The 14,766-nt window shown below is 41.1% G+C and overlaps 1 protein-coding gene across 3 annotated transcripts in view; it reads right to left on the bottom strand.

Annotated features, from left to right (window-relative positions):
- The window catches only part of LOC138246668 (carcinoembryonic antigen-related cell adhesion molecule 6-like), a 282,280-nt gene that overhangs the window by 119,615 nt on the left and 147,899 nt on the right, over window positions 1-14,766 (bottom strand). For all 3 annotated transcript variants that reach the window (XM_069201421.1, XM_069201420.1, XM_069201419.1), the window contains exons 3-4: window positions 10,634-10,771; window positions 10,465-10,553 (exon numbers count right to left, since the gene is read on the bottom strand). In XM_069201421.1, the coding sequence (XP_069057522.1) occupies window positions 10,465-10,553; window positions 10,634-10,771 (227 nt within the window). The remainder of the gene's footprint in view (window positions 1-10,464; window positions 10,554-10,633; window positions 10,772-14,766) is intronic.

The raw sequence follows: 14,766 nt of genomic DNA, 5'->3' as shown, positions 1-14,766 counted from the left end.
TGTGGTGCATGGAGACCGCGGAACGCACCTTCCCCCATAGGTCGTTCCACCTCTTCCTGATGTCCTCCCTATTTCTTGGGTGCTGTCCCACTGCGTTGACCCTGTCCACTATTCTTTGCCATAGCTCCATCTTCCTGGCTATGGATGTGTGCTGAACCGGTGAGCCAAATAGCTGTGGCTCTACCCGTACGATTTCTTACACCATGACCCTGAGCTCCTCCTCGGAGAAGCGGGGGTGTCTTTGGCGTGACATGGGGTGTTGCGTGTGATGTGTGGGGTGGTGTATGTGTTGATGAGTATGGTGAGTGTAGTTGTATGTGGTATTTTGTGCGTGGATGTTGTGTGGGTGATGGTGTTGTGTGCCTGTGTGTGATGGGGTTGTCTATTCTGTGCTCTCTCTCTCGCCTTCTCTCTGAATTTTCTGTTGTAGTGGTTTGTGGGTGATGTGGGTGTGTATTTTATATTGTATTGGATGTGTGGGAGTGGTGTGTGTATGTGTATCAGGTGTGTGTATTTGGAATTGTCCAATGTGGCAGTGTTTTGGAGATGTGTGTGTATCTTGAGCGCGGCGGTGTGTACCGCCAATGGAATACCACGGTTGAAAGACCGCCGCGTGGATTCGTGGGTTGTAATGGCATGGGCGTGTTTCTGTTGGCGTGGAGGTGGAGGATTTGTTTCTGCATGTTTATCGCTGACCTTTGTGGTGGCAGGATTGTGTAGGTGTCTGAATTTCGGCGGATTCCGAGATGCGTGTCATAATAGCTGTGGCGGTCTACCGCCGCCGCCGCGGTGTATTGGCGGTCTTCTGCACGGCGGTAAGCGCCTTATACCGCCAATGTTGTAATGACCCCCATAGTGGTATCTACAGATTAAACACGGGCAGGCTAGTTCAGTCTACAGTGAGTGACTCATATAGTTGCTATAGACAGATTAAAGACAGGCAGCTTTGTACATTCTACAGTGAGTGACTCATGTAGTTGCTATAGACAGATATCTACAGATTGAAGACAGGAAGCCCAGTCAAGTCTAAAATGCGTGACTCATATAGTTGCTATAGACAGATTTAAGAAAGGCAGTTTTTTACCGACTACAGTGAGTGACACCTGTAGTTGTCATAGTCATCTATCTACAGATTAAAGACAGGCAGCTTTGTCCAGTCTACAGTGAGAGACTCATGTAGTTGCTATGGATAGATATCTACAGATTAAAGACAGGCAGGCCAGTTCAGTCTGCAGTGCGTTATTTATGAAGTTGTAATAGAGTGGTATCAACAGATTAAAGACAGGAAGCCCAGTCCAGTTTACAGTGAGGGACTCACATAGTTGCTATAGACAGATGAAAGACAGGCAGCTTTGTACAGTCTACAGTGAGTGACTCATGTAGTTACTGTAGGCACATATGTACAGATTACACATGAGATGCCTATTCCAGTCTACAGTGAGTGACTCGTGTACTTGTTATAGACCGATATCTACAGATTAAAGGCACCAGCCCAGTACATTCTGCAGTGAGTGAGTCATGGTATTTGCTAAAGATAGATATCTACAGATTAAAGACACCAGCCTAGTCCAGTCTACAATGAGTGACTAATGTACTTGTTATAGATAAATATCTACAGATTAAAGACACCGGCCCAGTACAGTCTGCAGTGAGTGACTCGTGTTGTTGAAACAGAGAGATATCTACAGATTAAAGATGGGAAGCCGAGTCTAGTCTATAGAGAGTGACTTGTGTACTTGTTATGGACAAATATCTCCAGATTAACTACACCAGCCGTGTAAAATCTGCAGTGAGTGACTCATGTAGTTGCTAAGGACAGATATCCTCAGATTAAAGATAGGAAACCTAGCCGAGTCTACAGTGAGTGACTCATGACAGACATCTACAGATTAAATACACCGGCATAGTCCAGTCTACAGTGAGTGTCTCATGTAGTTGCTATAGACAGATATCAACAGATTAAAGACACCAGCCCAGTCCAGTCTGCAGTGAGCCACTCATATAGTTGTTATAGGCAGATATCTACAGATTAAAAACGGGAATCCTAGTCTAGTCTGCAGTGAGTGGCTCATGTAGTTGTTATAGACAGATATATACAGATTAAAGACACCAGCCTGGTCCAGTCTGCAGTGAGTGACTGATGTAGTTGTTATCAACAGATATATACAGATTGAAGACACCAGCCCAGTCCAGTCTGCAGTGAGTGACTGATGTAGTTGCTATAGACAGATATCTACAGATTAAAGATGGGAAGCCTAGTTCAGTCTACAGTGAGTGACTCATGTAGTTGTTATAGACAGATATCTACAGATTAAAGACACCAGCCTTGTACAGTCTGCAGTGAGTGACTCAGGTAGTTGCTATAGACAAACATCTACAAATTAAAGATGGGAAGCCTATTCCAGTCTACTGTGAGTGACTCTTGTAGTTGTTATTGAGAGATATCTTCAGATTGAAGACACCAGCCCAGTCTAGTCCGTAGTGAATGGCTCATGTAGTTGCGAAGGGCAGATTAAATATACCAGCCTAGTCCAGTCTACAGTTGGTGACTAATGTAGTTGTAATAGACAGATATTTACAGATTAAGGGCACCAGCCCAGTCCAGTCTACAGTGAGTGACTCAAGTAGTTGTTATATACAACTATCTACTGAATAAAGACAGGCAGGCTAGTTCAGTCTGAAGTGAGTTAGTTATGAAGTTGATATATAGGGGTATCTACAGATTAAACACGGGAATCCTAGTTCAGTTTACAGTGAGTGACTCATATAGTTGCTATAGACAGATTAAAGACAGGCAGCTTTGTACATTCTACAGTGAGTGACTCATGTAGTTGCTATTGACAAATATCTACAGATTAAACATGGGAAGCCTAGTCCAGTCTACAGTGAGTGACTCATAAATTTGTTATAGACATATATCTACAGATTAAAAACGGGAATCCTAGTCCAGTCTGCAGTGAGTGGCTCATGTATTTGCTATAGACAGATATCTACAGATTAAAGACAGGAAGCCCAGTCCAGTCTAAAATGAGTGACTCATATAGTTGCTATAGACAGATTTAAGAAAGGCAGTTTTTTACAGTCTACATTGAGTGACACCTGTAGTTGTCATAGACATCTAGCTACAGATTAAAGACAGGCAGTTTTGTCCAGTCTACAGTGAGAGACTCATGTAGTTGCTATGGATAGATATCTACAGATTAAAGACAGGCAGGCCAGTTCAGTCTGCAGTGCATTATTTATGAAGTTGTTATAGAGTGGTATGAACAGATTAAAGACAGGAAGCCCAGTCCAGTTTACAGTGAGGGACTCATATAGTTGTTATAGACAGATGAAAGACAGGCAGCTTTGTACAGTCTACAGTGAGTGACTCATGTAGTTACTGTAGACACATATATGTACAGATTACACATGAGATGCCTATTTCAGTCTACAGTGAGTGACTCGTGAACTTGTTATAGACCGATATCTACAGATTAAAGGCACCAGCCCAGTACATTCTGCAGTGAGTGAGTCATGGTATTTGCTAAGGATAGATATCTACAGATTAAAGACACCAGCCTAGTCCAGTCTACAGTGAGTGACTAATGTACTTGTTATAGACAGATATCTACAGATTAAAGACACCGGCCCAGTACAGTCTGCAGTGAGTGACTCATGTAGTTGCTAAGGACAGATATCCTCAGATTAAAGATGGGAAACCTAGTCGAGTCTACAGTGAGTGACTCATGTAGTTGCTAAAGACAGATATCTACAGATTAAGTACACCGGCATAGTCCAGTCTACAGTGAGTGACTCATGTAGTTGTTATAGACAGATATCTACAGATTCAAGTCACCAGCCTAGTTTAGTCTGCAGTGAGTGACTCCTCTATGTTATTTACAGATATCTACAGATTAAAGACAGGCAGTTTTGTACAGTCTACATTGAGTGTCTCATGTAGTTGCTATAGACAGATATCAACAGATTAAAGATACCAGCCCTGTCCAGTCTGCAGTGAGTGACTCATATAGTTGTTATAGACAGATATCTACAGATTAAAAATGGGAATCCTAGTCTAGTCTGCAGTGAGTGGCTCATGTAGTTGTTATAGACAGATATATACAGATTAAAGACACCAGCCCGGTCCAGTCTGCAGTGAGTGACTGATGTAGTTGTTATAGACAGATATATACAGATTAAAGACACCAGCCCAGTCTAGTCTGCAGTGAGTGACTGATGTAGTTGTTACAGACAGATATCTACAGATTAAAGATGGGAAGCCTAGTCCAGTCTACAGTGAGTGACTCATGTAGGTGTTATAGACAGATATCTACAGATTAAAGACACCAGCCCTGTACAGTCTGCAGTGAGAGACTCATGTAGTTGCTATAGACAGACATCTACAAATTAAAGATGGGAAGACTAGTCCAGTCTACTGTGAGATACTCTTGTAGTTGTTATTGAGAGATATCTTCAGATTGAAGACACCAGCCCAGTCTAGTCCGTAGTGAGTGACTCATGTAGTTGCTAAGGACAGATATCTACAGATGAAACATACCAGCCTAGTCCAGTCTACGGTTGGTGACTAATGTAGTTGTTATAAACAGATATTTACAGATTAAGGACACCAGCCCAGTCCAGTCTACAGTGAGTGACTCATGTACTTGTTATATACAACTATCTACTGAATAAAGACAGGCAGACCAGTTTAGTCTGCAGTGAGTTAGTTATGAAGTTGATATATAGGGGTAACTACAGATTAAACACGGGAATCCTAGTTCAGTCTACAGTGAGTGACTCATATAGTTGCTATAGACAGATTAAAGACACGCAGCTTTGTACATTCTACAGTGAGTGACTCATGTAGTTGCCATAGACATATATCTACAGATTAAAGATGGGAAGCCTAGTCCAGTCTACAGTGAGTGACTCATGTAGTTGCTAATGACAAATATCTTCGGATTACACACCAGCCTAGTCCAGTCTACAGTGAGTGACTCATGTAGTTGTTATAGACAGATATCTACAGATTCGAGACACCAGCCTAGTCCAGTCTGCAGTGAGTGACTCATTGATGCTATTTACAGATATCTACAGATTAAAGACTGCCAGCCCTGTACAGTCTACAGTGAGTGATTTATGTAGTTGCTATAGACAGATATCTACAGATTAAAGACACCAGCCCAGTCTAGTCTGCAGTGAGTTACTCATATAGTTGTTAAAGACAGATATCTACAGATTAAAAACGGGAATTCTAGCCCAGTCTACAATGACACATATCTACAGATTGAAGACACCAGCCCAGTAAAGTCTGCAGTGAGTGAGTCATGTATTTGCTAAGGATAGATATCTACAGATTAAAGACACCAGCCTAGGCCAGTCTACAGTGAGTGACTCATGTAGTTGTTACAGACAGATATCTACAGATTCAAAACGGGAATCCTAGTCCAGTCTGCAGTGAGTGGCTCATGTATTTCCTATAGACACATATCTACAGATTAAGGACAGGAAGCGCAGTCCAGTCTAAAATGAGTGACTCATATAGTTGCTATAGACAGATTTAAGACAGGCAGTTTTGTACAGTGTACAGTGAGTGACACCTGTATTTGTTATAGACATCTACCTACAGATTAAAGACAGGCAGTTTTGTTCAGTCTACAGTGAGAGACTCATGTAGTTGCTGTAGACAGATATCTACAGATTAAAAACAGGATGGCCAGTCCAGTTTACAGTGAGGGACTCATTTAGTTGCTATAGACAGATGAAAGACCGACAACTTTGTTCAGTCTACAGTGAGTGACTCATGTAGTTGCTATAGACAGATATCTACAGATTAAACATGAGAAGCCTAGTTCAGCCTACAGTGAGTGACTCGTGTACTTGCTATATACAGATATCTACAGATTAAAGACACCAGCCCAGTCCAGCCTGTAGTGAGTGACTCATGTAGTTGCTATAGAGAGATATCTACAGATTAAAGATTAGAAGCCTAGTCCAGTCTACAGTGAGTGACTTGTGTACTGGTTATAGACAAATATCTACAGATTAAAGACACCAGCCCTGTACAGTCTGCAGTGAGTGGCTCATATATTTGCTAAAGACATATTTCCACAAATTAAAGATTCCACCCTAGTCCAGTCTTTAGTGAGTGACTCATGTAGTTGTTATAGACATATATCTACAAATTAAAGATGGGAAGCCTAGTCCAGTCTACAGTGAGTGACTCATGTAGTTATTGTAGAGAGATATCTTCAGATTCAAGACACTAGCCCAGTCTAGTCAGTAGTGAGTGACTCATGTAGTTGCTAAGGGCAGATATCTACAGATTAAATATACCAGCCTAGTCCAGTCTACAGTTGGTAACTAATGTAGTTGTTATAGACAGATATTTACAGATTAAGGACACCAGCCCTGTCCAGTCTACAGTGAGTGACTCATTTAGTTGTTATATACAACTATCTACTGATTAAAGACAGGCAGGCCGGTTCAGTCTGCAGTGAGTTAGTTATGAAGTTGATATATAGGGGTATCTACAGATTAAACACGGGAATCCTAGTTCAGCCTACAGTGATTGACTCATATAGTTGTTATAGACAGATTAAAGACAGGCAACTTTGTACATTCTACAGTGAGTGACTCATGTAGTTGCTATTGACAAATATCTACAGATTAAACATGGGAAGCCTAGTCCAGTCTACAGTGAGTGACTCATGTAGTTGCTTACGACAAATATCTTCAGATTACATACACCAGCCTAGTCCAGTCTACAGTGATTGACTCATGTAGTTGTCATAGACAGATATCTACAGATTCGAGACACCAGTCTAGTCCAGTCTGCAGTGAGTGACTTATTGATTCTATTTACAGATATCTACAGATTAAAGACTGCCAGCCCTGTACAGTCTACAGTGAGTGACTCATGTAGTTGCAATAGACAGATATCTACAGATTAAAGACACCAGCCCAGTCCAGTCTGCAGTGAGTGACTCATATAGTTGTTACAGACAGATATCTACAGATTAAAAACGGGAATCCTAGTCCAGTCTGCAGTGAGTGGCTCATGTATTTGCTATAGACACATATCTACAGATTAAAGACAGGAAACTCAGTCCAGTCTAAAATGAGTGACTCATATAGTTGCTATAGACAGATTTAAGACAGGCAGTTTTGTACAGTGTACACTGAGTGACACCTGTAGTTGTTATAGACATCTACCTACATATTAAAGACAGGCAGCTTTGTTCAGTCTACAGTGAGAGACTCATGTAGTTGCTGTAGACAGATATCTACAGATTAAAAACAGGAAGCCCAGTCCAGTTTACAGTGAGGGACTCATTTTGTTGCTATAGACAGATGAAAGACCGACAGCTTTGTACAGTCTACAGTGAGTGACTCATGTAGTTGCTATGGACAGATATCTACAGATTAAACATGAGAAGCTTAGTTCAGTCTACAGTGAGTGACTCGTGTACTTCTTATAGACAGATATCTACAGATTAAAGACACCAGCACAGTACAGTCTGCAGTGAGTGACTTGTGTATTTGCTAAGGATAGATATCTACAGATTAAAGACACCAGCCCAGTCCAGCCTGTAGTGAGTGACTCATGTGGTTGCTATAGAAAGATATCTACAGATTAAAGATGGGAAGCCTAGTACAGTCTACAGTGAGTGACTCGTGTACTGGTTATAGACAAATATCTACAGATTAAAGACACCAGCCCTGTACAGTCTGCAGTGAGTGACTCATATATTTGCTAAAGACAGATATCCACAGATTAAAGACTCCACCATAGTCCAGTCTATAAAGAGTGACTCATGTAGTTGTTATAGACAGATATATACAGATTAAAGACACCAGCCCAGTTTAGTCTGCAGTGAGTGACTCATGTCGTTGCTATAGACAGACATCTACAAATTAAAGATGGGAAGCCTAGTCCAGTCTACATTGAGTGACTCATATAGTTGTTATAGAGAGATATCTACAGATTAAAGACACCAGCCCAGTCTAGTCTGTAGTGAGTGACTCATGATGTTGCTAAGGACAGATATCTACAGATTAAATATACCAGTTTAGTCCAGTCTACAGTTGGTGACTAATGGAGTTGTTATAGAGAGATATCTACATATTAAAGACACCAGCCCTGTCCAGTCTACAGTGATTGACTCATGTAGTTGTTATATACAACTATCTAAGATTAAAGACAGGCAGGCCAGTTCAGTCTGCAGTGAGTTACTTATGAAGTTGATATATAGTGATATCTACTGATTAAAGACGGGAAGCCCAGTTCAGTCTACAGTGAGTGACTCATATAGTTGCTATAGACAGATTAAAGACAGGCAGCTTTGTACATTCTACAGTAAGTGACTCATGTAGTTGCTAAGGACAAATATCTACAGATTAAATGGACCAGCCTAGCCAGACTACAGTGAGTGACTCATGTAGTTGTTATAGACAGATATCTACAGATTATAGACACCAGCCCAGTCCAGTCTGCAGTGAGTGACTCATAGATGTTATTTAAGGAGATCTACAGATTATAGACAAGCTGCTTTGTACAGTCTACATTGAGTGACTCATGTCGTTGCTATAGACAGATATCTACAGATTAAAGACACCAGCCCAGTCCAGTCTGCAGTGAGTGACTCATATAGTTGTTATAAACAGATATCTACAGATTAAAAATGAGAATCCAATTCCAGTCTGGACTGTAGACTGTACAAAACTGCCTGTCTTTAATCTGTCTAAAGCAACTATATGAGTCACTCACTATAGACTAGACTGGCCTTCCTGTCTTTAATCTGTTGAGAACACTCTATAACAACTTCATAAGTAACACACTGTAGAAAGAACTGGCCTGCCTGTCTTTAATCTGTAGATATCTGTCTATAGCAACTACATGAGTCACTCACTGTAGACTGGAAAAAAACTGCCTGTCTTTCATCTGTTTATAGCAACTATAGGAGTCACTAATTTTAGACTGGACTGGAATTCCCATCTTTAATCTGTAGATATCTGTCTATAGCAAATATATGAGCCACTCCTTGCAGACTGGACTAGGATTCCTGTCGTTAATCTGTAGATATCTGTCTATAGCAACTATTTAAGTCACTCACTGCCAGGGTGGACTGCGCTGGTTTCTTTAATCTATAGACATCTATCTATAACAACTACATGAGTCACTCACTGTAGACTGGACTAGACTTCCATCTTTAATCTGTAGATATCTGTCTATAGCAACTACATGAGTCACTTACTGCGGACTGGACTGGGCTAGTTTCTTTAATCTGTAGATATCTTTCTATAACATCTTAATGAGTCACTCACTGTAGTCTGGACTAGGCTTCCCATCTTTAATCTCTAAACATCTGTCTATAGCAACTACAAGAGTCACTCACTACAGACTGTACGAAGCTGCCTGTTTTTAATCTGTCTATAGCAACTATATGAGCCACTCATAGTAGACTGGACTGGTCTTCCCGTCTTTAATCTGTAGATACCACTCTATAGCAACTTCATAAGTAACACACAGCAGACTAAACTGGCCTGCCTGTCTTTAATCTGTTGATATTTGTCTATAGCAACTACATGAGTCACTCACTGTAGACTGTACAAAACTGCCTGTCTTTAATCTGTATATATCTGTCTATAACAACTACATGAGTCACTCACTGCTGACTGGACTGAGCTGGTGTCTATAATCTGTAGATATCTGTCTATAGCACCTATACGAGTCACTCACTATAGACTGTACAAAGCTGCCTGTCTTTAATATGTCTATAGCAGCTATATAAATCACTAATTTTAGACCAGAGTGGGCTTCTTGTCTTTAATCTGTAGATATCTGTCTATAGCTAATTCCTGAGACACTCACTGCAGACTGGACTAGGAGTCCCGTCTTTAATCTGTAGATATCTGTCTATAACAACTATATGAGTCACTCATTGCAGTCCGCACTGGGCTTGTGTCTTTAGTCTGTAGATATCTGTCTATAACAACGACATGAGTGTCTCACTGCAGACTGGAATGGGCTTCCCATCTTTAATCTGTAGATATATGTCTATAAGAACTACATGAGTCACTCACTGCAGCTTGTTCTGTGCTGCCTTTTTTTAATCTGTAGATACAGCTTCATTATCACAATCTGAAACACTGGTTTCCCTCTGTTAATGATCTCTTGCGTTCACCTGTACATACCTGCACATGGTGGGTATATAAATCACTCATACCAGACCGTACCTGTGGCCTTTATTTAATCTGCATGTCTATCCCTGGTAACAATATGGCTCATTCACTAACCACAGTAATGTGTCTAATTTTGGAATAGTACCCATCTACTTACAGTAGGAATATGCTACTGACTGCAGCCTTTACTTGGTTGTATGTCTCGTATCTATACGTACCTGTCTATGGTAATATGTTACTCTTTATAGTTTGTGAAGGGTCTTATATATATTTATAGATTTATTATAATGCACTCACTGCAGTCTGTGCTCGGTTTCCATTCCTCATGTTCTCATAGTTTACTGTAGATTCATTAATGACTCTAGTTCTGCCACCAGGGGTCACACCTGAAACAAGAGAACACATTATATCATGCCAGCTTTTACACTGCTCTGTGCTTGGGATGAGCCATTGAGAAGACTTTTACCTTTTGCTTTCTTTACACGTCTCTCATAGAAGAGAACCACACCAAGGACAACAAAGGCAGCACCTAGGAGCATCCCTGAAGCCACAGCCAAAGTGACCCACCAGCTAGTACAGGAGGCATCTGAATCAGGAGGGACCCCTAAGAAGAAAGACAACCTATTAGTGTCAAGTTCTTCAAGCTCTTGCCAGATGCAATTAGAAAGTAGAAATTGGTATTTAATATACAGCGCACCATGGCGCAGGGTTTGGGCATTAGCATCAAAATGTTTGACGCTATTGGTGTATTGTGTAGGATTAGTGCCAAAATGTTGGCGCTAATCCTGCAGAGTACATAGGGCCCACTGAAAACACTGACATGCCCCCTTTTAACGCCTCCTCTGTGCTGGCGCCACTTTGTTACCATGCACAGCGAATTTGGCCTCGTTGAGACACATTAGCGTCATAAAAAATGACTATGACTAATAATAATATAGCATGAATGCAACTGAAATTAGTTTAAAATAATGTACAAAAGTGTAGTTTATTATTGAGATTAAGCAATATTTTACTGTTATCTCCATTTTCTTTAATATGGTTTCCATTTTCTGTTCACTCCTATTTCTCCCCCCTCCCATCCCGTCCTGTTTTTGTTTTTTTTCCTTTACACAGTTTTGCACATGAACACTAGATAAGGTCACTAATTAATGTAATTGTCATTTTCCTAAATGTGTGTTTATTGTGAATGAATTTTCCAATGTTTCTAATGTTGCAAGCCCCCAAGTGTCCTTCACTGATGTTCCATTACTGAGCTCAGCACTCTTCCACTGATGTACAGTCCATTGTTTACAAATATTGCGTATTAGTTTCACTTCCTGTGACAGTGTGCAGAGGCTGTTCAAATCTTTCCTAGCAATGAGACAGTGTTGTAGGCCTTAACCTCTTCCATGCTGAAGGTGGCTTGAAGCGAGCCATTCTCAGCCATGGGGGTGAGGGCTGGAGAGATGCACCCTTTTTAAGAGCACCGGCACTCGCCTCATGGGCCCGCTGCAACATGTCTCTATTGCCCCAATAAACACATCCCCTGGGCGATCTGAGTACATAAGTGGCACACCAACATCATCAAATACTGCTGGCACACACTGGAAACCATTTGCTTATAGCACTACAGCGTGTTGGGTGAGAGGTGAGCCATTCTCCAGGGTTTTGGTTTTTTGGAAAACAGACACAGGGAGAAAGGAAACAGTGTTTTTTTTTCCTTCTGTGTCCGTTCGTAGAGGATTCCTGCTCTACTATCACAGGTGGGACTGCGATCGTGGTGGTGGAAACCATATCTCTAGACCACCACTGATTTCTTATTTTTTGGTTGAGTGGCCGCTTGGACAAAGGTTGCTTTCCTTTGGTGGCAATAATAGATCAATTTTCATCCCCTGGTAACTGGTTTGGCTATTTTTTGTTGCCCGATCATCCCCCTTGTGGGGGCTAAACCCACTGAATGCCAGTGATTATTTGAAAGATAATTGTGAGGAGTGACCCTTTGGGCAAGGGTCGCTCCACTTGGGGGATCATTTTTTGGGGGAATTCCACCCCCTTGAGGGCAGATCAGCTCTATTCCGGCCATTCAGCTTAGGGGGCTGGGAGGCGGGTGTGAAGACACTAGTCAGCAGGGAAGTACATCAGGGACTTTGTATGGGAACATCCCCTTTGGGTCATATTTTAGTTTTTTTTGTTTTTTAGTTTTGGTGTTTTTTGAGTGGATTGAGCCTCAGGGTGGGTAGTAAAACTTGAGTCACCTGGGAATAAGGTTATGAATGTTGTGGGGGATCTGCGGTAAGCTTTACTTCCATCTGGCTGTGCCTTTTTTTGCCTTTGTCACAGCTCCTTTTGGGGGAATATCAATGTATTTTGATTAATATTTCATTATTCATATTTGTGTTTTGATTTTCTTTTCTTTTATATTGTAGAGCCAATTGTTTCCTTTGTCTTGTTGATGAATCCTGTCTGCGGGTGCAGCTTTGGCAGAGCTGTAGTTTGTAGAGTTGTGGTTGGTAAGCAAATCATTTTGTAATCTTTTCATCTAATGTGTACCCTTGGAGCGTTTGCATACATATTTTTGATTGTATTCATTTTGAAATGTTTTGCTCTCTGTGTGATTGTCTTTCAAAGTAATGCATTGATTTGTGCATGTTCCTGACTGCCTTATGATGTGTGCAATTGGTTTGTCTTTTCTTTTCCAGTTGGACTACTTTGGTGCTTGCTGTGTCTGTTCAGAGTAAGTGCAGTTGATCCTCAGTCTTACTGTCTCTCGCAAGTGAGTGGTACCTTTTTTGAGTATTTGAGTATTTGCTTTTCCCTCCAGATTACTATATGACGGTAGTTTTACTTTAAATTTGATAAAGCCACAGTTTGTTTATTATTTATTTTACATAGTGTGGGTTATTATTGACTTTTTTGTTGTGTTATTTTATTAGTAAGGATTATGGCTAACTGCAGGATTACCACTCAGCAGATTATTGGTTTGTTTTTCAAATCTTTCTTTGGCCATGTTTCTGAGACTGACTCTGCATCTGAGGCAGAGGAGGAAGTCCAAGATTCTGGCAGTGAATTTTCTCCCAGAGATGAATCATCTGCTGATGAAGCCACTCTTAGGCCCATATTTATACTTTTTTAGCACCACGTTTGCGCCGCTTATTTTGTAAGTTTGCGCCGCTTTTCAATCAAAAAATGACGCAAATGCGGCACTAAAAAAGTATAAATATGGGCCTTAGTGTGGAAGGAGTGCTTCTTTTAGAGGAGGACACTGAATTGCCGATAGTGCAGCAAGAGGAATCTGGATGCTGCCTGGGGCATAAAGACTCCCCATTGTACGTGCTGAACTCTGGGCTGCCTCAGACATGGTGCAGCCTGTGTTACCTGCCTTTAGTTGTATTGCAGGGGTGTCCTGCCATTTGATAAAGTTTTGTTTTGACCAATGACTTTGTGTTTCACCACTGCGCATATTAGTTGCTCAATGTTCACCAGTAGCACATGGTATGTTTTGTTCAGTTTAGCCGCCTATGGGCTTTGACATTGCATTAGTCATTACATTCTGTATTGTGCCTATTGGCTTTGACATGGCATTAGCCATTGCTTTCTGTATTCAGTTTAGCCGCCTATGGGCTTTGACATTGCATTAGCCATTACATTCTGTATTCTGCCTATTGGCTTTGACATGCTGTATCCAGTCTAGCCGCCTATTGGCTTTGACATTGCATGCCTATTGACTTTGACATGATGTATTCAATTTAGCTGCCTATTGACTTTGACATGCTATTAGATATTCTGCCTATTGGCTTTGACATGATATCATATATTACATTTTGTATTCAGCTTAACTGCCTATTGGCTTTGACATGATATTATACATTACACTTTGTATTCAGCTCCGCTGCCTTTTGGCTTTGACATGATATTATACATTGCATTTTGTATTCAGCTCAGCTGCCTATGGGCTTTGACATGATATAAGACATTGTATTTTGTATTCAGCTTAGATGCCTATTGGCTTTGACATGACACTAGACATTGCATTTGATATTTAGGTTAGCTGCCTATTGCCTTTAACATGACATTGCATTTGATATTTAGGTTAGCTGCCCATTGCCTTTAACGTGGAGTTCTGTATTTTTCCAAGCTGTGTTTTTGCACCAGAGAACCAAGATGTTTTGCTCTCACAGTAGACTAGACCTGATAAGAGAGAGTACATGGGCGTCGTTTCTCTTCCCTTGAGCTTGGGAACAGGAGTAGTCTTGGAGACCTGGCCAGTCTCCAAAAGGCTTGCTCAGTTTCCCAGGTCTGAGAGGAGGGGGCACACCTTTGTAACGAATGTAACAGGCTGCAGAGAGTCAGATTCGAATCTGCCGGACCTCGTGCTGGAGCTTGGCGCCAGCTGCCAGCATCCCGTGTGGGTAGATGACACTCTTTCTCGCGGCTGACAGGGGTCATCAGCTTGCAGACCTTAGAAAGATGTAGCTGTAAATAGTTCCTACACGGTGAAGTATTTGTTTTGCTTTGCATTCAATATCTTATAAATATAACCTGCTGTGTATATTGCAAACTGATATATTTTGTTTGATTAACGCGGACTGGAAAGCTACTAATTCGTCATTCATATAACAA

The sequence above is a fragment of the Pleurodeles waltl genome, chromosome 7, assembly GCF_031143425.1.
Source record: "Pleurodeles waltl isolate 20211129_DDA chromosome 7, aPleWal1.hap1.20221129, whole genome shotgun sequence".
In the NCBI taxonomy this organism is placed as follows: domain Eukaryota; kingdom Metazoa; phylum Chordata; class Amphibia; order Caudata; family Salamandridae; genus Pleurodeles; species Pleurodeles waltl.
The sequence above is the reverse complement of the archived record's forward strand: the minus strand, read 5'-3'. Positions and strand labels throughout refer to the sequence as shown.